Below are 25569 nucleotides of genomic sequence, written 5' to 3' on the forward strand. Positions count from 1 at the left end.
GTATGTGGGACAGTGGGACACTGGACGTTCTTTGGCTTTTATTGCCCATGATGTGTAAAGTCCCTGAAAGGTTTGGAGCCTCCCAGGGATCACTCCAGATGCTTGGTTGTAAATAGGCTGGAAGAGGTCAGAGCATGAAGCAAGCGGAACAGTTCGGATGATTCTGCTGCAATTCATGGGCACTGTGGATGAAAGCTGTTTGTCTTTCCTCTCCTGCAGTGAGAACAGGTAAAAGTATTGCCAAAGATGATCATCTAGTTAATGGGATCGGTTGAGGGTTATCTATGTCTCAAAATATAACACAGCTGTGTGAATTTCCTAAGGAGGCCAAAAAACATTACTACACCTTTGTGTCTTAAAACAACAAAAATTTATTCTCCGGCAGTTCTGCAGGCTATGAGTCTGAAATCAAGGTGTCAGCGAGGTTGGTTCCTTCTGGTGAGCTCTGAGGGAGAGTCTATTACAAGTTTCTGGAGGTTGCCAGTAGTCATTGGTGGCTTTCCTTGGGTTGTAGATACATTACTCCAATCACTTCCTCCTTCATCCCATGGTGCTCTTCTCCATGTGTCTGTGTGTCCAATATCCCTCTTCTTATAAGGACACCACTCACTGGATTAGGAGTTTATGACTAAACCTAATGCTGTAGAACCACATCTTAACTTGATTTTTTTTTTTTTTTTTGCAAAGACCCTATTTCCAAATAAAGTCACATGCACAGTTATTGGGGCTCACAAATTGTGTATATGTCTTTACGGGCAAAATTCAACCCACAACAACTGCTCTTGTACATTTTGATTACTCCAATATTCTACGATTGTCTGAAAAGTAGAACACACAGATAAGCAGACATTTCCTCTTATTTCTCAGAGAAAACAAAGGTCATGAGACAGGAGCTCCTCTGTGAACCTCCTGGCACCCATCCTGGCTTTCTCTTCCTTCTGTCTTGTAACAATGGAAAGACATCGCAGCCCCTGGCCAGAGCAGACACTCCACTGAGCACATGGAACCATTCTCTTGACACATTTTCTCTGAGGATGTTGCTTCTATTACGACTGCCTCTCTTCCTCCTGCATCAACAATCTTTTTTTTAATCTTTGCCTCTAATGGAATAACATACACACATAGACAAGAATCACTCATCTTAAAAACTTCATAGACAAACAACTCCCTTCTATAAAATGTACATGGACAAATAAGCTTCCTTGGCCTCACTTCCCCTTCAGTCCCATTCCTGTTCATCCTGCCCCCCACAGCAAATGCTATTTCAAGAATCACCTCTGCTCACTTCCTGAGCTCCCACTCCCTCCTTATTCCTCTGGCATCAGGCTTTTATCCCCGTCAGGCCCCTAATTTGCTCTTAAAATGACAGGAAACCTCCAGGTCGCCAAATCCAGTGGTCAATATACTAGACTCTCATCACTCAACCTTACTGTTTGACCCCGTTAGGGACTCCCCATTTCTTGAGATAAGTTCTTCAGTCTTTTGCGTGACCACCCTATCCTAGAAAGACTCCTTCTCAGCCTCTTTGTCGAGATCTTCCTCCTATCAGGATCCCACAAGAATGCTCCAGGTCTCAGGCCCTGAATGGCTTCTCTATCCACACGCCAGCCCCATAGCATCTAAATGCAGGTAACTCCCAGTCCCATGTATATACTGAGTCACACATTTGGTGGTCCCATAGACATCTCAAGGGTAAGGTGTCCAAAATTTCACATGTCCCGAGCTTCCATCAACCCTCATAGCTCCTTAAATCTTCTCCATCTCAGACGATGTCAGCTCAGTTCACACAGTGGGTTAGCATCATATCCCTGCCAAAATCCTTAGTTTTCTCCATTTTCTTTACACGCTCCATGCCATCCATCAGTGAAAACTATCAATCTTTGAAAACATACCTGTAGTCCCACCACCTCTAAAGAGTAATTGAAAAACAATCATTGGGTCAAATTTGTTAGTTTCTATCATGACACAGAAGAAAGCAGCCAGAATCAAAGACAGATCAGCCACTCAGACACATGAAAAGATGCCCACAACTCTTCTGTGTCCCTGCTGGCAAAAATAGAGTTAATAATGGATGCTGCAGCAAGAGATTGGTGCTAAGAAATAGCCTTAGAAAAAGGTAAGAAACAGCCTTCTCTGGCAAACTTCGCTAAGTAAGACTCAGCCTCCTTTGCAGGGGTCAAACTTGCTGGCAGAGAAGCTACAGGTAGATTCCAGCACCAGGAAGACAGGTCTCTGCTGAGCGAATACTGCAGAACAAAGAAGGGGCTCTTCTATACTACCCTGCTGAAAACATTGTGAATGATCTCTTGTGGTGGCAGGTGCCTCCAGAGGCTGGGAACACATCAGATAAGAAATGGCTGCTGGACTTGAGTGTCAGGGGATAAATTCCGCTGGGCCACAGAGCAGCTGTGTGCCCTCTCTTTCCTGTTTGTGTCTCTGACTTGGCTGTAGAATGTTTCACCCTCAAATTAGGGAGACTGACTCACACTGAAAATATTGAAAACAATGTGTCCATGGTCACTGCTATCAAAAACCTCTTATCACAAACACCTGCTTACTTTTCTTTATGTCACTAACTGCTAGACGGAAATTCTTACTTATTCATATGCTTGTCAGAGTGTTGTCTGTCTCTTCACCCTTGTGTATCAGCTTCATGACTGCAGAGCTTTTGTTCGTTGTTGCTTTTTCTGTCTGCTGGGGCCTCAGCATCTGGAACAGTGCTGGGCACATGGTACGTTCTCAATAAATACCGCAGCAAATAATCAAATCAGAAAAGAGTAACATCCTGAACCGTTCCAGGCAACCTGTGAGAGGATCTGGTTTTAAGGCAAATCACACCAAATCTGAATACTTTGCTTTCAATTCTGCATCTATATAAACAGTATTTGGCCTCATTCAGGGTAATGTTACAGCTGGCTGTAAACGTAAGAGCTGTAGTTCAGAAGACATTAGATCCCGGCTCAACTCAGCTTTTTCCTGGCTTTACAACCTGTCCTCAGAAGTCTGACCACAGCGACACTTGTAAGTAAAATCGGCCAATAAATTGGGTTTTCTTGCATGTCAGTGATTTAGTCTCCCTTGTGTACATGAGTTGCGCCATGGAATACAATGTTACTCCTTCCGTTACAAAAGCTACACTGGAAATAAGTTTTGGATTAGTGTTTAGACAAACGTTTCTTTAAGAATAGTGTGGCCGGGCGCGGTGGCTCAAGCCTGTAGTCCCAGCACTTTGGGAGGCCGAGACGGGTGGATCACGAGGTCAGGAGATCGAGACCATCCTGGCTAACACGGTGAAACCCCGTCTCTACTTAAAAAAATACAAAAAACTAGCCGGGCGAGGTGGCGGGCGCCTGTAGTCCCAGCTACTCGGGAGGCTGAGGCGGGAGAATGGCGTGAACCCGAGAGGCGGAGCTTGCAGTGAGCTGAGATCTGGCCACTGCACTCCAGCCTGGGCGACAGAGCTAGACTCCGTCTCAAAAAAAAAAAAAAAAAAAGAATAGTGTGACAAGACTTTAGACGACCTGTACCAATACATACATTATTCATTATGATTTAATGGATGGGGGCAATTCCCATCCATGGGAATTTTGGGATACTCATGCAATGGCAGTTTTCCCAATTCATACCTTTGTTTTTCAAAACACAATGAGTGTATGGATTGCTTTTATTTGTCACATAATGTCAATGTCAGCTCTCTGTTGTCTTAGCTTGGTCTGCTGTAACACAACACCACAGACATTTATATCACACAGTTCTGGAGGATGTGAGGTCCAAGAAGAAGGTGCTGACTGATTCGGTTCTGGGCAAGGGCCCTCTTTGTGGCTCAAAGATGGTCACCTTCTCGCTATTTCCTTCCATGGAGGAGTTGGAGCAAGTGCTGACTTCTTTTCCTCTTCTTCTAAGGATTCAAATCCCATTATGGGGCTCTACTCTCATGACCCCATCCAAGCCTAATCGCCTCCCAAAGGCCCCACCTGCATATATGATTACATTGGGGATTATGGCTTCAACAAAGGAATTTTTGGGGAACACAGATGTTTAGTCCCCCTAACCACTGTGAGGTATGTTCTTTATGCTGTCAAAATTACTTGTACCATTTGTTTTCTTTTTTTTTCCTTTTTTTTTTTTTTTTTTGATGGAGTCTTCCTATGTCACCCAGGTTGGAGTGCAGGAGAGCGATCACATCCAGCTAAATTTTCTTGTATTTTTACTAGAAATGAGGTTTCACCATGTTGGCCTGACTGGTCTCAAACTCTTGACCTCAGGTGATTCCCCCTGCCTCGGCTTCCCAAAACGCTGGGATTATAGGCATGAGCCATCAAGCCTGGCCACATTTTGCTTCCTTTCAATGGAACTTCAACAACAAGGTTATGCTTTTTACCCTTTGTATAGACAGTAGGCCTTCAACTATTCAGAGGATTTGGGGAATGAAGTTTCTAATTCACATCATTTAGGGTTAACTGGGGCAATGCTCTTAGGAAAGTGAAACAGCTGTAAGATGAGGTGAACTAACTTCCTCCCACTTATGAGACCAATACGAGTGCTAACTGATCAGAGTCCACAGTTGTGGATGTTTAGACCGATAGCCCTTAACCAACCCCAAGACTTCACTCTTCTGGCCAGGCCAGCAGATCTGGAAAGAAACTCATGAAGCACTTAACCCAGGCTGTCCTGGGTGACTATTACCATGAAATGGTGATTAAAAGCTAGTTCTGTGAGGAGTTCCAAAGGCAACAGAGAACCTTTTTCTCTAGCCCTCCCTTCCCTGGAAACCAGGGTACGCAAGTTTAGGGAGGCAGGCAGGGAACCTGCCAAAAAATGGTTCCAAGGAAGCCTCCTGTAAGCCAGGTTCCATGAGAAGAGGGAGTTAGAGAACAGATGGAAGGGTACCCAATGTAGGAGAGCATATATGGCAGGATTGTGCAAAGAAGTAAATACACAGAGGTTAATGGAAGGTAGGGTTCTCCAAAGCTGAGAAGGAAACAATACACGTGGAAATGTGGAAAGAGAGGAAAACTGAATAAACTCTATATTTCTAGGCTGTTACTGGAGGTTTACGTGCAACCTCAAGTTCACCAAAAGATGTAAGAGGTTCAATTCGAAACACCGTATTCTCCAACACCAAGGGAATAGGGATCCTTGTAAATATGGCTGATTAAGTAGAATTTGAAATTTTGATAAAACAGAGAACTACATACTAAGCATAACTAAGAGGAGTTGTTTACATTCACAGAGCATATCCCTTTGGCAGATGTACAGTTAAAGATGTATGCATCCCACAAGAGGAGTGAAATGATGAACCAGAACCTCTGAAAGCTACAAGTGGTTAGAGGATGAAACCACGATCATGATGAGAGACTTCAAGGTGCCTCTTTGATTAACAGTATGCATAATCATGACAACAAGAACACTGGGTTCAATCTATTGGGCCCTGATTAAGCTCTGGGTACCTAAACAGAACTTTATGTTTTGAGAATCATTGCAGGCATCAGGCCAGAATTGGCAGAAGGGCCAGAGCTTGCCAAACCTGGCTAAAGATCATTATCTTATTTCGTTTTCTTCATTGCATGTATCTCTAAATGAGCAGAGAAGCATCTGATATCAGCACATCTGCAACACCTTCATGGTGTGCCAGTTGGAAGCTCCGTGGCAGAACACTGGAGTCCCAGAAACTCGTGGTGACAGGTCTCTGTATTTTCAAGCCAATTCCTTCACATGTAAGAAAAGCACATTTCTGACAGAGTCCACTATTTCCTATTCCCTGGGTCCTTCTGTCCTTGTGCCATGAGGGCATACATTTAGTGACACAGATGTGATGAGGGTGAGATGATCAAACACAATTCATTCTCAGTTGTGGGAAAGAACCTTGGAGGTAATTCATCTCTGAGGCAAAATATTCAAAATGCACCGCCGCTTGGTCGGCCTTATGAAAGCAAAGCAGTTCTGGGCTTTGCTATTTGAAAGTAGAGGAAATGTATCCAATCCCCACCACCTGCCCAGCTGAACTGCTGCCTCCCAGGTGATCCTCAGTCCGGTGAGGAAGTTTGTGAAACAGCAGCTGTGACTGAATCACCAGCCGACTGGGCTTATCATAACGCATTATAACTCCCAGAGACCATTCTTCCACATCAACCAAACTGCAGAATTAAATGGGAGGTAGTGGAAGTCATGGCCCTTGCATTTCTCAAGTCTAACGTGGACTGCTCTGTAATTCCACAGGGTGTGGGGCTGCTTTTGAATGACGACATTCACAGGCACCTGGTGTTGCCACATCTCCCGCTTGCCCCTTTCAATCATAGGAGCTACTGCTGCATGGGTCAGGAAGCCAAGGACGGTTAGGGGGTGGGGGCATTGAAAGAACACAAGTTCCATTAGGGCCTGGAATTTTGTCCTTTTGGTTAAGGGTATAACTCTAGAGCCTCAACAGTGCCTGGCACACCAAAGAGAGTCAGTAGGATTTTGTAGAGTGAACCAATTAGTGAAAATGGGAACTCTACGAGACCTTCACTGTCCCTATCAAGTGGGAAACAAATCCCTGGATGATTGGGAGGTCTCACTGGATCTGTAGTGGAAAGTTAAAACACAACTCTATTTAAGGACCGGGGGTAATGGTGGAATTATGAATCACAGGAGTCAGGGTCAGTTCACAACCACATTCAAGCTACGCCCATAGTTCTGAATACATCCCTTCCCCTAGGTCACAGTTACCCGGTTAACTGTTCTGTTAAATGAAAGCATGAAATTTCATGGGATGTATTTGTTGCATTTTAGTATAACCCTTCCCAGTGGGTAAGCAGGTTGTCCTTCCTTCAAAAGCTCTGTGTTTGTATTTTTCTTCATGACTGCACATGAGCTGCACCCCTGCAACAAAGTGGCTTACAGAGGCTCATTTGCAGCAGAGTCTGTTTTCCGTGATTGTTGGTGTTGTTAAAAAGTCAAGAGAGGTCTTAATGCATTGCTCAACAATTTTATTACTAAGGAACCAGTGATGAATGAAGCACAGCTAAATATCATTGCTGGCCCAATCATTCAGTCATTGAAGTTAATAACATTTTATCTGCTCCTTGAGTCTGTGACACCTTCTTCTAAGTGTTGGTGATGCTTTAATGAAAGAAAAAAGAAAAAGAAAGAAAGAAAAAACAGACCAAAACACATCCTGCCATTGTGGAGTTCACATTCTCGCATGGGGAAGAAGGAACACAAGGAAACAATAAACATTGCAAATTATGTGAATGACAGAAGATGAAAGAGACTATGGAACAATACAGATTGTACAGACAGCATAAGGGGGACTCAAAACTGAAGTTAAATTGTAACTTTAAATCATGCCTTTAACATGCTGTCCCTGCTGCCTTTTCAGTTAAATGCTTTGGCTCCGAGGTTCCCTTTAGGGCCGCCCCAGGCCTCCACCATCCTGAATCTGCTGCTGCTAATGGGAAACATGGAATTCAAATTTAATGGCAGTGTTCATTTTAATTAAGAACTCCTTTCCTCCAGTGCCTAGCAAGCTAATTTAGCATGCTTTTTAATTGATAAGTTATTTCCCTAAGCTGGGTTCATGGTCCAATTGAACTAGCCAGTATCTCAATTAGATTTGCCGGAAAAGCCATATCTAAAATACTATTTAGGCTTACTAAGCTAACCTTTTCAGTTAAACCAGCCCCTTTACTGCTCATAGAAGGAAAGATAAACAGAATAAAAAAAGCTTTGTCATTACAATTTTTGTGCTGGGATGATAGAAACCGCTCTCCACTTAAAGCAGAACTGAGTGCTCTCCACCATAATCACATTGACGATATCATCTACTTTAGGTACATATCCATCAGGAAGTTTCACAGAATCCAAGGTGAAAAAGATATTATTACTTATCACCCCATTTCTTCCACGTATGTGAGTAACGCGGACCTGTGAGTATAAATAATGGAAATGATTATGAGAAAGCCCAATAATCACTGTAAACAGCTGTTCACCTCCTCACTCTGGGTCCTGCAGGTCACTTCGATGCGAATCAATAATTCCCAACCTGGTTGACCCGTTGCTAACACCAGGGGTGCTTTGTAAGGATCCCCATGTCCATGCTCCACCACAGACCAATTAAATCAGGCTCTCCAGGGATGAGGCCTGGGTCTCTGATGAGAAATCCTGCTCTAAATATTACCAAAATATGTCCATTACCCTCTATTGCCCTGAATTTCCTGGTCATATTCAGGCTCCAACACCCAAATCATTCTCAGCATTTACTGTTAAGCTCAAGTCCCACAATACACTTCGTTCATTCTTTCCCTACAATTTTCTGGCACAAAGATTGTTTTTCTTCCTCCTGTTGTTGGAAGATTCTAATAACATTTGGGTATCAAGTAAAATGCACAATTTAGAACTTAATCAATTAATGTGCTTGTTCTACATAATTTTCAAATTATTTCCTTTGGGAAGTCCTGCCTTTTCAATAAGGAAAGTGGCTCCTTTGTTGGCAAAGAATGTATTTCTTCATATTTTCTGGAATTCCCATTACACCAAACAGAATCTTGGGCATGAAATTTATCATGAAAGGAAGGGTTTGCAGAAACCGATGATGGGAGCAACAGGAAAGAAATTACCTCTTCCGCATGAATACAACGGGTGGGCTTCACAGAGCTTGCCTTGAAGTTTGAGAAGCCTGGTTCAGTGGAATATTCAACTTTTAACCAGTCACCCTTATAAGGCACAAAATCTAAAACAGCCATGGAGAAATGTGAGTGTCATGATCTCTTAACTAGGTCATTTGGATTTCACATGTTATTTGATAGTGTACTACTTTAAAGTCAGTTCTGCAACATCTAAAGTCATTTTTGCACACATTTAAACAGACACACTGTAAATCTCTAAGTCCGAAAAGAAGTTTATAATCCTTAGGCACTGATTCTCCTCTGCTGATTTAACAAAGTCAAATGGAGGAAAGTGTGAACTGTACATCACAGCCAATCTAAGGGAGCAGCACAAGATTTACTAAACAACTGTTCGTGTTCACAATTGCTTAGTGAGAGGCAGTCAAACATGTAGATAAGAGCACAAGTTTAAACCTGCTTACATGGCTTCGAATCTTGACACTGCCACTCACTCAGTTTGCAACCTTAGCCAAGATGTTTAATCTCTCTGTGCCTCATTTTCTTCATCTATAAAATGAGAAGCACGATAAATAGCCTTCAAGATACTGAGCTGCTGTGACACTTAATAGATATTGTTGATACACACAGAATCATCACTGGTGCATAGTAACCACCAAATAACTGTTGATTGGTAGTAGTGGTAGCAGTACCACTAGGAAATGTTGTTACTTTCAGAATGAATCCATTCCCCCTAGTGTTGTGTTCCACTGATGAACTCTTAAGTCTGTGCCTTCAGGGTTACCGTTAAGACCATCGAGGTTGAAACACAAGTTTACGATAAGTTAAAACTGACTCAAGGATAACAAAGGTACGTGAAAGAATCTGGAGCAAATGGAAATCCCAACTGCAACTGAGACAGTAAATTGCCACAATGACTCCAGAAAACTAGCAATATCAACAAAGTGAAACATTTCTTCACCTTAGGATCCAGCATTGTAGTATGACACAAGACACCACGTTAGACCTCTCTCTCTCTCTGTATCTGTTAATTTACATACATTTCTTTTGTGTGGGTGTACCATATATCTATGGGCCAATAACTCCAAAATGTGTATGCCTCCAGCTCTAACCAACCTCAGGATCAATTATCCTTATGCTTACGCCAATCTAACATGTGTAAAGCTGAGTTGTTGGTATTCTCCGTATTCACCAACTTTTGTCTGCCTCAGACGTCTACATTGCAAACTGGCAACTCCACCCTCACCACTGCTCAAACAAGAAACTTTGGAGGTACCTTGGACTCATCTTTCCTCCACATCAAAGATCTAATCCATTACCTCCTGGGTTCTTCTCTAACTTCAAAATATATCCAGAGTCAACTCAATCCTCAGGTCCTCCACTTGTCCACTTTCATTCACATCTCCATCATTTCTCACCAGGAATATAACAACGGTTTCCTAACTGATTTCGTGACTCCACCCTCTCCCTCATAGTCTCTTCTCGACAAAGCAGACAGAGTCAACATCTTAAAACAAAATTCAGGTCAGAGTCCTGCTTTTGCCCCCAAGAAAACAAACGAGCCAGCTGCCTGTGGAAACGGAGCTAATCTACCCTTTTACACCCAAGCTATACAACTGTTGCAATGGACAAAAATAGCAAAAAAAAAAAAAAAAAAAGTGTATCTTTGGTTATAAGCAAAATATTAGAACATATCTGCTGATTACAAAGAGAATTCAACACACACACACACACACACACACAGCCACAAAGCACTATCTCCAATCCTAAATTTGAAGCATTTGAAGTGTATTCTTTTAAAGTTTGGTACTCCACCCTGTCACAGAAACTTCTCAAGTAACCAACTACAGAAATGATCCCTGCAAGCATAGTCTCTGAAGGGTATTAAAAATAGCGTCTCTGGGTACTTGTAGGATTGTTTCCATGATTAGAAATTAAATTATCATGTGAATGAAAAATATATCCAGGCATTACTGAGGGTATTGAACAAATGAACACACAATAGATGACAGCAGACATTTTAAAATACTGCCTATCTGCCCCTATATTGTACATAATTTTAATTGGAAAGGTCTACCTCGAATATTGAAGAGCCATTGACTGAAGCCAAGTACACTGTTAAATTTGTTCTAGGACTAAAATCCTCTCAAAAAATTAAGAATTACATCATATATCACAAAACGCAAATCATACCTTCAGAAAAAATGTCCATAGGGAAATAAATGATGTTACTAATATAAATAGTATCTTCACTTATAGAAGCAACACATCCATTTAAAACTCTGAGTTTTGAGTCTGAGGGTCCATTACCGTTAAGAGGGTGAGGCACAACATCCACCTGTAAGATTTAGGAAAGAGTTACTTCGAAAATAATACAAATTTAAACACAGGAACTTACATGGTTAAAACACTGGTATTCCAAAATGTTTTAAAAAACCATCCTAAACATTGGTGAATATAGTTCATGTGCTAAATGGCCATAGACTGGAGATAATGGTAAAAATCATGTGTGTGCCTTATGAATTGTGAAATGTATCCCAAAACATTAATTGCATACCCAAGTTTAACGCCCTTGTACCATTAGATTCCCAGATTTAAAAACTACTGTCGTTCGCCTACAGGAATTCACAGTGAAATGACGGTAAAGTGGAAAGATATGTAGTCATAAGCAGGTTGCGATGAAGGATATAAAACTTGTTCAAAGATAGTTTCTGTGACTTATCTAAAGGGAGAGCATTTCAGACAGGGAGAAAATAGCGGCATTGCTTGGGGGAAGTCAGATTTGTGTTGGGTTGTGAAAGAAGACAGAGGTGTAACCTTGTAAACAGGGGTAGAGGAGCAGGGAGGCAGAGAGGAGATACAATACAATTAAGGAGCCTAGGGAGCAAAACCCTAACATTGGAGATCCAGGTCTAGGAGACAGAAGCACGAGATAAAGTTGGAACAATAACCTCAACTGGGGGAGGTTGAATAAACCAAGCCAAATTAGGGCTTTACTTTATCTACAATAGAGAGGCATACAAACCTTTTTCCTTATTGGAAGTGTAATAGTCCTTATTTTATAATTTTTAAAACTTACAGAAATAATGCAAGTTCATTGTACTAAAAATAGGAAAAACAAAAACCAGATATGCAGACAGCAAAAGGCGGTTACCCCATAATCCATATTCCATTACCAAGAGACCACCAGGGACTACATTTTGGCAGTGACACTCATCCTGATGTTTTTGTCTGTGCACAAATATATATACATATGTAAATGCCTGTTTTAAAAGCAAATTAGCATGGTATTCAGTATTAAAGTATCACATTAACACAAAGGTTTTGAAATAACAAGAAAGGACAGAAAGAGTCATAGGGAATCCCAATTAATGGATGTGCCGTAATTTACTAACCCAATTCCACGTAATTAGACATTTCACTTGTGACCTAGCATTTGGACTACTTGCCTGACTGAACTATAGGATAAACTCCTAGGGTTGGAATTTGCTGATCAAAGACTTCTGATGGAAACTTGAGCCACCGAGTTGTAAATAATTTTCCATGGTTTTAAAGATAGCTTAGTTTGCTGCTATTCCCATTTCTTAACTGGTGTCCTTCCAGCTGTCAGTACCAATCTGATGTTTATTTTCCCCTCACTTCCTGTCATGAGGGAATGAGGCATTAGCCTCCCGTCCACGCATCTACCACCACTTCCGTCAGTATCCAGTGGATGATCCACGCACCCTCGGACCTCTTTGTTCCTTGACTCCACACCAACTCACAGACATACTGCAGACTAAAGCTTTGCCCATGTTTCGTGGCTCCCAACACTGTTTCTTATGCCTTGGAAATACCACCAACACAACAGCAGGTACAAACAGATGGAAATGTTTGCAATAATGCATTGCATGTCATAAGTGGCATTTCAATAAAATAAGGTCAAAGTGGATTATCCTATTAATGTTGAGGGACAATTGAGTAGCTGAAACTAGGCCTCACAAAACCTAAAAAGTTAGCACCAGGTGGCCCTAGATAGGGTCCCACCCTGCCTCGATAGGGTCCCACCCTGATAGGGTCCCACCCTGCCAATTCCGGGAAACAACCTCATGAGGTCCCACCCTGCCAATTCCAGGGGTCTCACCCTGCCTCGAAGTTCCCGGAATCAACAACTCCAGGAAAGAACCTCATAAGGTCCTGCTCTAACCAATTAAACCAAGACCCCTTGCTCAGGCTATAGCTAGACCCAATCATTTTACGCCTTAAGCTTTGTTTGAATTTCGCGCCATAAACTGTGTTTGAACTTGTATTTGCCTATATAAACAGCCTGTAACAAGCAGTCGGGGTCCCAGGGCCAACTTAGAGCTTGGGACCCTAGCGCGCTAGCAATAAATAACTCTCTGCTGTGAACCTCGTGTCGGTGATCCTTCGCGGCGACCCCTGCCCAGGAGGGAATCGAAAGTTCGGTTCCAACATAGCCAGTAGGGAAACAAGACACGGATCCTTCTCTCAGTCCTGAACACGGAAAGCAAACCCAGGCTGACTGTATGTTTAGATATCAATAAATTAATGACTTTCAGAAGAAAAGTTAAGTGAATACTCGTGTAAATTATGTGTTAGAATTAGCCTAAGGAAACTTCCTGAACCCAGAAGTCACATGGACAAGATGGACATATTTATAGTATGTAAAAATCAAACAGATGGAGGAGGAAGGGAGCAAGATGGAGAAATGGAACTGTCCAGTGATCATCCTCCTGCAGAAACATCAATGTGAAAAACTATCCTTGTATGAAAATACCGTCACTTGAGAGAAGGAAACCAGGTGAGAGGCCATGGTACCCGGTTATAGCATGAAAATAAGAAAAGATGCATTGAAGACGGTAGTAAAGACAGTTTTACATTGCCCATATCACCCCCTCCCCAACCTTCAACAGCACAGCATGGAGACAGATACCATCCACCTGGAGGACAGAGAGAGTGGCAAGCATAGGACATTGCCTGAGAACCCAGTATCAGGCCTTCCACACTATACGCCACCACTTGACAAATGCCCATGGCATGTAGCCCCAGATGCTGAGATGGTACTTGTGGAACCAAGTCTCTAGACCCACCCTGGCACCAGACAGGAAGCCGCAGCCACATCAAAACAAACTCAATACCTGGCCCACATCTCTGCCAGTGATTCTACTGGCCTTATGCTCAGAATATTCTACAGCAACAGGGAGTCCTCTGAATGGAGCCTTGGATTCCAGACTCTCAAGGCACCAGCCTCAATAGCTAAGGGAGTGCATGCCATTGTAGCATCTGTCGCTGTGTCCTGGGGATTGGGAAGCCCCCAAGTGCTTCAATAGCTGCAGTGTTCACAAACATAAGGACCAAAAGAGACCTATATAGAGTTTCCGGACAGGCTTACTGCTAAAGGATGTCCCCTAAAAGCTAGACTGCAAAGACTGAAATGAATACCTACTTCTTCAACACACAGATATAAACACATGACCACAAAGATTAAGAACAATAAGGAAAACATGACATCACCAAACTGACAAAACAAGGTGCCAGTGATTGAACCTAGAGAGATAGGAATGCATGAGCTGTTTAACAAATAATTCAAAATATCTATTTTCCACATGCTATGTGAACCTTGAAAATAATTACAGAGAAATGATTCAGAATTTATCAGAGTAATTTGAAAGAAAGATTGAAAGAATTTTAAAAAAATAAACAAATCAAAAAGTCGAAAAATACAATGAAAGAAGTACACAATAGAGAGCATCCACAGGAAAATTGATCGAGCAGAATAAAGAATCTGTAAACTTGGAGACAGCTTCATTAAAAATATACAGTCACAGGAGACAAAATTAAAAGGAAGGACACGGAATGAAAAAAAACTTACTGAATTTCTGGGACAATTATCAGCAGAGCAATAGTATGAGTCATTCATATTCTAGAGGGAGGAATGAAAAAGAGGTAGAAAGGTTATTTAAAAAATAATAATGGGGAGCCATCCAAACCCAGAGAAAGTTACAAACATCTAGGTACTGGATGACCAAAGTTCTGCATTCAGATACAATCCAAATAAGATTACCTCATGACATATTAAAATCAAACTCTCAAAGATGAAAAATAAAGAAAAAATCCTGAGAGCAGCAAGAGGAAAGAAGCCAATCACATATTCCAATATGCCTACCAGAAGACTTCTCAGCAGAAGCATAACAGGCTAGGAGAGAGTGTGATGATATATTCAAGGAGATCAAGGAAAAAATGTCTAACCAAGAATAATGTACCAAGGAGTAAAGCGGAGATAAAGACTTTTACAGAGAAATCATAGCTGAGGAACTTCCTCACCACCACAACTGTCTTACAAGAAATCCTATGGAGAGTTCTTCCAACTGACGTAAGGGATGCTAATGAGTAATGCAAAAATATCTGAAGGTATAAAACTCACTATTAAAAGTAACCACACACATTCACAATATTCTATTAAGGTAACGGTGGTGTCCAGATCACGTATATCTCCCATGTAATGGTTAAAAATGGAACTAGTAAAAATAAAATACGTACAATAATCCATTAAGGGATATAAAATATAAAAAGTTGTAAAGTGTAAAATAGAGAACTCAAAATCTGGGCATGGAGTTAAATGGTAGAGTGTTGGTATTTTGTGATCAAAGTTATATTATCAATAAATAAACTGTTGTGATTATGTTTTTGTATGCCCCATGCTAACCACAAAGAAAAAATCAAGTAATAGACACATTTTAAAATATCTAGGAAACAAAACATACTAATGGAGAAAAATCTCTTATCCATCAAGAAAGACAGTAAAAGAGAAAGAAAGGAAGAAATTACCAACAAAATAAGTAGAAAAAAATCTAAATGACAACAGTAAATCTTTACCTATCAATAATTAACTTGATAGAAATGGATGACATTCTTCAACTAAAATACACAGAGTAGCTGAATGGATTTAAACAACAACAACAACCAACCTAGGAGAGACCCACTTCTCCTTAAAGGACATTCGTAAACTGCAAGTGAAGACATGAAAAAAGACATTCTTCCATGTAAAGGGAAACCAAAATAGAGCAGGAGCAGCTAACCTAATTTCAAATAAAATAGGCTTTAAATCACAAACTGTAAAAAGAGACCAAGAAGATCATTATATAATGGTGAAGGGGTCAATTCATCAAGAGGATATAATGATTTCCAAAAATATGCATCCAACATAGCAGCACCTAAATATATGAAGCAAATATTAAGGTCCAAATGCTGAGATAGAGTGCAATGCAATAATAGTAGGGGACTTCAACACCCAGCTTGCAGCAATGAACAGATTGTACCGATAGAACATTGACCCCCAAAGAGTCGGATTTATCTGCACTCCAGACCAAATGGACCTAACAGTCATTTACAGAACATTCCATCCAAATACTCCAAAACACATATTCTTCCAACTGCATGTGGAACATTCTGGAGGACAGATTATGAGTCAGGCCATAAAACAGGTCTTAGCAAATTAAAGGAGTTTGAAACAATATCAAATCACTTCTCTAACCGCAATAGTAAAATACTAGAAATGAATAAAAGTAGGAACTTTGGAAACTTTAGAAGTGGATGGAAATTAAATAACATGTCCTAAATAACGAATGGGTCAGTGAAGAAATTAAAAGCAAAGTGTAAACGTTTCTTGGGATAAAGCAAAATGAAGGCACAACATATGAAAACCCATGAAATACAGCAAAAGCAAATCTAAAAGTGAAGTTTACATCAATAACGCCTACCTCAAAAGAAAAGATATATCTTCAATAAACAACCTCACACTGCACCTTGAGGAACTAGAAAAAAAATGCAATCCGAAAGTAGGAGGACAGAAATCATAAAGGACAGAGCAGAAATAAATCAAATAGATATGAGAAGAACAATACAAATATCAATGAAACAATCAGTTGGTTTCTTGAAGAGGTAAACCAAATCAACATAACTTTAGACAGACTAAGGAAAAAAGTAAGAAGATTCAAATAAATAAAAGCAAAGATGAAAAAGGAGACAGCAAAACTGACATCACCAAAATAAAACGCATCATAAGGACTATTATGAACAATCATCTGTCTACAGTAGGACAAGCCAGAAGAAATGGATATATTCCTGGACACATGCAACCTACCAAGAAGTAATGGTGAAGAAATGGAAATTCTGAACAGACCATTAACAAGTAAGGAAAGTGATTCCGTAATAAAAAATCCCCCATCAATGAAGAGTCTAAGACAGAATGGTTTCCCTTCCTAATACTACCAAAATTTATATATAAAGAAGAAGTAATAGCTATACTTTTAATACTATTCCAAAAAAAAAAAAAAAAACCGACAAGAAAGGAACACTTCCAAATGCATTTTATCACACCCACATTACCCTGGTAGAAAACCCAGACAAGGAAACACAAAGAAGAGAAAAGCAAAGAAAACCACATGCCAAAATTCCTGACGAACACAGTTGCAAAAATCGTTAAGAAGGTGTTAGTAAACCAAATTACACAGCTCATTAAAAACACCATTCATCATGTTCTAGAGGGATTCATCCCTGGGATACAAGAAAGTTTCAACATACACAAATCAATAAATGTGCTATATCACATGAACAGAATGAAACACAAAAGCCATAGGATCATTCCAATTTAAGCAGGAAAAGCATTTAACCGAATTCCACATCCCTTCATGATAAAAACTCCACAAATTAGATATAGGAGGAGTGCACCTCAATACAGTAAAGGTCATATATGATAAAACCACGTGTAACATCATTTTCTGAATGGGGAAATGTTGCAGGCTTTTCCTCTAAGACCTAAAACAGACAGAAATGCCCACTTTTGCCCTTTCTATCGCACATAGTTCTGGAAGTACTAGTCAGAGAAATTAGGCAAGAAGAAACAAAAGGCATCTAAATTTAAAAGGAAGAATTTAGATTGGCCCTGTTTGCAGATGGGAAGCTCTTACATATAAATAACCCTGAAGACACCACCAAAAACCTCCAAGGTCTAATAAACATATTCAGGAAAGTGGCACGATACACAACCAACATAAAGAATCAGTAGCATTTCTATACACCAATAGAGAACTATCAGAAAAAGATATCAAGAAACAATCCCATTTAAAACACCTTCAAAAAAATAAAACAGGAATAAATTTCACGAAGGAGGTGAAGGATTGCAATGTCGAAAACTATAAACCATTGACGAAGCCTTAGGTTTTGCCTAAGAGTCAGCTTATCTGCTTCTTGTGCTAACAGGGCCGTTGCTGCCAGGGACCTTAGACATGGGGGCCAGCCTTTGCAAACCCCGTCTAGTTGTTTTGAGAGATAGGCCACTGGCCTTGGCCAGGGCCCTACAGTCTGGGTTAAAACTCCAACTGCCTTTTTTTTTTTTTTGATACACAGAGTGTAAAAAGTTTTGTCAGGTCAGGTAGCCCCAGGGCTGGGGCCAACCTGAGTTTTTCTTCTAACTCATGAAAAGCTTGTTGCTGTTGGTTGTAATAGATGTAGTTTATCTAATTTATATTTTTATTAACTGTCATCTGTCAAAATATTGACTTAAATTCTGTAACTCTTTGATTTCAAGCTTTAAATTGATCTGGTATTCCTTGCGGGGCTCCAGTTGCGTCTAAATAGATGTGAGAATTGAAAGACCTATAAGGGGCTTCTCTCACTTTACGATGTCTTATTTTTTTTTTCCTCTGGTTGATGAAATGCCAGGGTAAAAGGGATAGCCAAATGGACTAAAGCACAAGTGCCACTCTAATTATTCAGCAGAGTGCCCAGTAAAGGTCCACCACAATACCACCACACATCCACTTGGGGATGAACAAGGGCTGACTGATAAGCTCTTGAAAATTCTTAAGCTCATCGCATCCCTTCAGGTCTCCAAGGAATGCTAAGTTTCCTCCCTGTTGTGAGAGACATGAAGTGAACTTAGTGTTGGGAGATGGAGGCTGGAAGGCCCTTGGGGGCTGACCCGCAGGGTGCTGGACTTTGGGATATAGCAGAGAGAGCTTGGCATGACTTGTTACTCCAGGCTGTAGAATCCTGGAAAAGAGCTACCATGCAGCCCATGCCTGGTCGACTGGAGGGCCACCTTAGTGGAAGGGGGACAATCTTGGCCTCTGGCCTGCCGTGTGCACAAGTATAATAATTGCTTTTGTTTAACGTGTGGATGGAATATTTGATCCATTCCAACCAGGCATTTGCATCTTTGCATCTGTTTTAATTGCCAAAGTTTGTTTTAAGTCTTCAACTTCTATGATCCCCTAGTAAAATGAATGTTTCCTTTAGCACTTATTAGTTTTTAGACCAAAGAAAGCTAAACACCATTTTATATTTAATAATGCTTCTTGTATGATTTTTATACCAGATAAGCTAAATTTTACCTTTATATTAGTGTTATTAATGTTAAACTTAATTTTAATAAAACCTTGTAGACATATTCATCTAATTTTTCATGTTTGACCATAAGGTAAGATTTTATAGACTATTTTTAACCTTTTATAATCTTTGTGGAAGAGCAGGTTAGTGCTTTAAGAAAAAACTGTTGCATTCTTACTTTAATGTCCAGTTCACAGGAAACTGGACAATACCTTTTTAACTTTAGCTAATATGTTTACACACAGAATTTTACTTACAATTAATGTTTTAAAACTTGTTTAAACTTTCAAAGCAATAATTTTTTTAACCTTTTAATGTAAGTAAAAATCCACATTCTTATGCCTCTTTATAATCCCTTTACCAAAGGCATATTTTACTTTTCTTATACACCTTGCACATAAACTCTTTCTTCAATAGTACTCAGGAGGCTTTATTACTTTTAAATTAAACAACATGTTTTGCATAAATTTTTTAATAACATTTTTGCTTTCACAGTTTTTGCAGACAATTCTTTGACATGTCTCAACTTTCTGACTTATTACAAACTGTTTTCTTTAAACAACCAGTTAATTTATTTCAGGACAAGAATTTACCATATAACACTCTTTTTACATAAATTTCGCCTCCCCCCTTTTTTCCTTTTTTTTTTTTTTTTGAAGATAACCATTCTTTTTTTTTTTTTAAGCGAAGTTTTTTTATGTCTGTGGACTAGACTGTCTAAGGTCACAAGATTAGAAGTTACTATAATACATGTTACACTGCTAACTTTTAGCAAACTTTACTTTTGTTGAAAACCTTGTAAGTTTGGGATTTCAATTATCCTTTGCTGTTAATAAGACCTTGTTTAGTCTAAATTAACTTAGAATTGGTATAGATGGCCCACACCCCCGCCTTTGTTTTTCAGATACTTCTGAACTGGTGAGGTGTGCTTACAATGAGGTTTCTTTTAAGTTACTTTTTAATTTTTTTTTCTGTTAGCAAAGCAGCTTACAGATTGAATGCATCTGGGCCATCCTCGGGTTACTGGGTTAAGAATTTTTGACAGAAAGGCCTCAGTACTTTCGGGATACGCCCTTGTTTACACTGACAACAAAGTGGTAATAGAGTGTTACAGGGTTACGGAGGCTATCTTTAATTATCAATTGTAGCGGTTTTAAATTTACCTTGGCTTTTAAAGGAATAGGGTATACTGTTTTTTTCTTAACTGCTTGTATAGTTCTCTCTTTCTCTTTTTCTTGACTCCTTCTTTGTCTCTCTGTCTCTTCCTCTCTGTCTTTTCCTCTCTCTCTTTGGCTCTTTTTCTCTCTGTCTCTTTCGTCTCTTTTTTTTTCTGCTGGTCTTTCCTTTCCTCTGCCAGCCGCTTATGCTGCTGTTCTCTTAACTACCGTGGGGGAATGGGGTCTAAAACCAGCTGTAACTCTCTATGTACTGAAACTGGTCTGCCTGCCCTGGCTTACAGGTTACCTTGTGCCATACGTTTGAAACAAGGGACCTGTCCAGGCTTCCTTCTGATGGCCAACCTACCTCTAATGCTGGCCTGTCTATTTCACACAAAGTTCTAAGTTTTCCTGGTGTCATAGTAACACCGTAATCTCCCTTAAATCCTTTCTTGAAATTTTTCAACATAGTTCCTAGTGGGGTGGGCTTACTTTGTGCCTGACCCATGTCTCCTCGAAACAAAACACCACACTCACACCACATGCACACTACAAAACAAAGAACGGGTAAAAGGGCACACACACACTTTTATCGTTTACGCCAAACCAGAATCAAAACCAAAATCAGAGTATCAAGAAATCCAAGCCAGGTCAAAACCAAAACCAAAGTATCAAGCAATCCAAGTCAAGTCAAAAACAAAAACCAAAGTGCTGGTACAGGCACGTCGTGGGTGATCAGGCCAGCTTCCACTCAAATGGAGTAGGCAAGTTCCCAAGACCAGTCCTGTCAAGCAATTCAAACCAAGTCAAAACCAAAACCAAAGTGCCAATAAAGGCATGGCGTGGGTGATCAGGCCCCGCTTCCACTCAAATGGAGTGGGCAAGTTCCAAAGATTAGTCTTACCAAGTTTTAGATGTCTGGACTCCAAGTGCCAGTTCCTTCCCAGTGTTCAGCCACTGCGTTGATCCTCCATGGGGGCCTGCCACACACTGCTCTGGCGAGGCATCCCACTGGGGCAAATGCCTACCCGGAGTGCTCTCAGGATCCGCGTTGCTCCAGCTGGTTGGAGTCCCCCTCAGGGATGTTCCACTGTGCAGGCTAAAGCCGCCTAAGGAGCTGCCTCGACTGTCCATTAATCACCTCGCTTCCCGGTCAGGGAACCAAGAAATGTAGTAGGATGAGCCGCGGACAAAACCCCTCTGACACTGAGATAGTGAAGGGAGTGGCTTTAATCAGCTGGGAGCATCGGCCCGCTAGCGTCTTAAAATCCAAGCTTATCAGGTGCTCAACTTCTGTCCCTTTTAAGGGCTCACAACTCTAAGGGGGGTCCATGTGAGAGGGTCGTGATCGATTGAGCAAGCCAGGGGGTACGTGACAGTGGCTGCAAGCATCGGTGGTCAGAGTGAAACAGAACAGAACGGGAGGTTTCACAGTGTCCTTTCATACAATGTCTGGAATCTGTAGATAACATCAGTTGCTAGGTCAGGAGTCGAATTTTAACTACCAGGCTTAGGTCAGGCAGGCACAGGTCTGGTTCCTTGGTTTCGAGTCTGGTTTCTAGGGGCCAGACTACCTGCCTTTAGTTTCACTTCTCTTTCCTTTTCTGAGCATAAAACAACATAAAACAATATGAGAGGGTCTCTCTCTTCCCTCACATTGGCAATCTATACATCTAGTAAGGGGTCAGTTTCCAAAATGTATGAGTAACTCCAACGACTCATAGCAAGAAAACAAATAATCCTATTAAAAATGAGCAAATTCCTGAATAGCCATATCTCAAAAGGAGACATACAAATGGCCAACAGGCATATGAAAAAACAAAACAAACAAAAAAAAAAACGCTCACGTTTTCTAATTATCAGGACAATGCAAATCAAAACCACAGAGATACCGCCTGACACATATTAGAATGACTAACATTAAAAAGAAAAGTGATGACAAGTATTGACAAGGATGTGGAGAAATTGGAACCTTTATGCACGGTTGGTGGGATGTAAGTTGTTACAGTCATTATGGAAAACAGTATGGAAGTTCTCCAAAATGTTAACAGTGGAACTATCAAATGAACCCATGAATCACATGAATCCATGAACTACTGAGCATGTATCCAAAGACAGTGTCATCAATGTGTCAAAGAGATATCATCACTTCCATGCCTATTGCAGCCCTATTCACAATAGCCAAGAAACGAAAGCAATCTAAGTGTCCATCTGCGGATGAGTGGATAAAGGAAATGTGGTATAAATACACAATGGAATACTATTCAGCCATAAAACAGAACAAAATCTTGCCATTTGGGGCAACATGGATGAACCTGAAGAATGTAAGTGAAATAAGCCCGTCACACAAACACAAATAACTGCATGGGCTCATTCATATGCAGAATATAAAAATTTGACCTAATAGCAGTGTAGAGTAGAATGGTGGTTGCTAGATGCTTGGGTTGTTAGGGTTGATGGAGGAATAAGGAGATGTTGGTGAAAGGACATATCATTACCGTTATATAGAAGGAATCTTTTTTACTGTCCAGAATGGGTGAATATATACAAACAGAAAATGGATAAGTGATTTCCTGGGGCTGGATGTTGCGGGGGGAGAGGACAGTTGGGGGAGCAGGCAGAAATGGGAAAAGACTATGAATGGTTATGGAGCTACCTTTTTGAGTGATGAAAATGTTCTAAAATTGTTTGTGGTGATGGTTGCCTAACCCTGTGAACAAACTAAAAACCACTGAATTGTACCCTGTAGATGGGTGAATTGCATGGTGAATCACGTGACTTATATCTCAATAAAGCTGTAAAAGAATGAAAGACATAAAGTAAAGACAAAAGATAGTATCAGAGGAAATACTACAAGGGCTTCATATACAGACTTTCCTATTACAAATCTAATTTTTCTACCATAGAGATAGCTGTAAATGTCCCTATTGTATAAGTAGGTCCAAGAAAGGAAACTTGCTGTAATCTCATTAAAATCCTTAATAATTCCAAATGAGCAATGTGACTGCTTTTCCCTTCTCATATTTGCAAAGATTTCAGATTGATAGTATTGTTGTCCTTGCCTATATGGGCAGATGGGCAGTCTCACCACCTATTGCTGAGAGAATCAATTAGTACAGTAGAGCTGAAGAATAACTTCATAATAGCCACTGAATGGGTAAATATCTGGACTCAGGTGCTATTCTCAGGACTCCATAAATCTGCCAAATATTATTGAATTGTACCCTTAAGAGAGTTCTGTGATTTGTGAACTATACCTCTATGAAGCTCTTTTTAAAATGTTTACAAGGCACATGGTTTCACATAGTAATTCCACTGCTATGGATGCACAGCACAGAAAACGTTTTTTTACCTGATAAGAGAAGTTGCAGGATTTTATAGAGTTCAATAATTATTATTGTTACCCATATTGTTTAAAGATTAGAAGAATAGATAAGTGATTTTTATGTTTTAAAGCAGAAATCACTACAAATATTGGAACAGAAGAACCTACAGCTTCAGAGGGGTGGGGCTTCAAATTGCAGTTGACATCCACTCTATGGATCACAGCAGAGATGCTGGATTAATGCAATAGAAAGATGGAGAAAGAAAACCCATTGGGATAAGACACAATTCCCAAACTCATGCACATCTCACCTTGATTGCTCTCAATCCGTAAAGTGGTTTATCTTCTTCCACAACCACATTAACTTTCTGTCCAATTTTTAGAGGCACGTCGCCAGTCACAACATCACTACTGAAGTAGATCGACTCATCAATCATGCCATAATCATCACAGAAACTTGTGACAACTCCCTGCACAGTTGTCAACTCAGTGTCACCTACAAGATAAAGAAACAAAAGTCACATTATTAGCCTCAAATACAAACATCTACTACAAATATGTCTTACACTCACCATCTGCATAAACCTGGGCAGAGAAGTTTTTTAACGTCTCTGATCTTATTTTCATCTGTCAATCCACAACAATCAAAATTTCGCCTAATAGGGTTGTTGTAGTTTTCTTTTTTAAATTTTAAAATATTTCTAATATTTTTAATTTTTAAATTTTAAATTAATTTTTAATTTTTTGAGCAGAGTCTGGCTCTGTCGCCCAGGCTGGAGTGCAGTGGCGCGATCTCGGCTTTCAGCAACCTCTGCCTCCCAGGTTCAAGTGGTTCTCATGTCTCAGCCTCCCATGTAGCTGGGACTACAGGTGCGTGCCACCACACCTGGCTAATTTTTGTGTTTTAGTAGAGACGGGATTTTGCCATGTTATCTCAGGCTGGTCTCAAACTCCTGGACTCAAGTGATTCACCAGCCTGGAACTCGCAAGGAGCTGGGAATAGAGGCATGAGCCACCTGCCCACCTTGTATTAACTGACACATGCACATGAACTGTTGAGAGCTGTGGAGTGCCTTGCACAAGAGAGTGTAAATGCTACCTGTTATCACCATATATACATATGAGAGTCTTTAAGCTTCTGTTCCTGTTATATCCCTTCCTCATTATCACCAACATAATGAGTAGCATCTTGTATAGATACTTAACCATCTCAGCAGACAAAGCACTAAAAGGTATCTGGAGATTGATGGCCAGCCCAAAACGGCATCCAAAAGGTCTAGGTCTCCTTCTCTTTCTCCTTCTCCTCCTCCTCCTCCTCCTGCTCCTCCCTTTTCTTTCTCTTTCTTTCTTTCTTTTCTTTCTTTCTTTCTTTCTTTCTTTCTTTCTTTCTTTCTCTCTCTCTCTCTCTCTCTCTTTCTTTCTTCTCTCTCTCTCTCTTTCTTTTTTTTATTCTACACAAGCCTAGCTGACCAGCAATATTTAGGGATCTGACCTCAGCAGCTCACCCGCACGATGGGTTCTCTGCTCTCCTACAGGATCAGATATGTATGAGGCATCCACTTGGCTTCAAATTAAATTTCCGCTTGGGATACAAGCCTAAATTCACTCGCAATTAGGGATTTTCTCGCCTACTGGAAATATAAACAGGCATGTGCTGCACAACCACGTTGGGGGAAGCCACAGGCGGTACAGTCTCCAAGGTGGTCTCTGACAGCGCCTTCCCACTTTAGATGGACAGGAGACTTTGGGAGTTGGTTCTCAGGGACTTGTTGGGGACGCAGGACGCCTACCCATGCACGCACAGAAGATGGAGCCGCCGTCCCGTGCTGTACTCGCCAGAGCCACCGGATCCTCATATCGGGGGTGAGGAGAGACCCTATTGGGAGGCTTCTGGGGTGGGGGACAAGGGAACACACAGAGGAATACCTTCTAGGAGCCCCTGCTGCTGTGGGCCCTGCTGCTGTGGACCCTGCTCCTGTGGGTCCTGCTGCTGTGGACCCTGCTGCTGTGGGCCCTGCTGCTGTGGTCGCTGCTGCTCTGTGGGGTCAGCCGTAGTCCGGAAAAAGGCCAAAGCACTTCTCAGAAGCCTGAGCAT

The 25569-nt window shown here is 40.8% G+C and overlaps 1 protein-coding gene and 1 pseudogene across 1 annotated transcript; both read right to left on the bottom strand.

Moving 5' to 3' along the window:
• Nucleotides 1–7511: 7511 nt before the first annotated feature.
• LOC112616481 (cancer/testis antigen 55-like) lies at nt 7512–25569 on the bottom strand. Its single transcript, XM_025373461.1, has 5 exons — nt 25473–25569; nt 23786–23970; nt 10797–10941; nt 8598–8710; nt 7512–7905 (listed from the first exon to the last, which is right to left on the bottom strand). Exons 1-5 carry the CDS (start codon nt 25567–25569, stop codon nt 7714–7716), a joined length of 732 nt encoding a protein of 243 aa, XP_025229246.1. The 3' UTR covers nt 7512–7713.
• Nucleotides 10396–10478, bottom strand: LOC112616800 (annotated as a pseudogene).

The sequence above is a fragment of the Theropithecus gelada genome, chromosome X (assembly GCF_003255815.1).
Source record: "Theropithecus gelada isolate Dixy chromosome X, Tgel_1.0, whole genome shotgun sequence".
Classification (NCBI taxonomy): domain Eukaryota; kingdom Metazoa; phylum Chordata; class Mammalia; order Primates; family Cercopithecidae; genus Theropithecus; species Theropithecus gelada.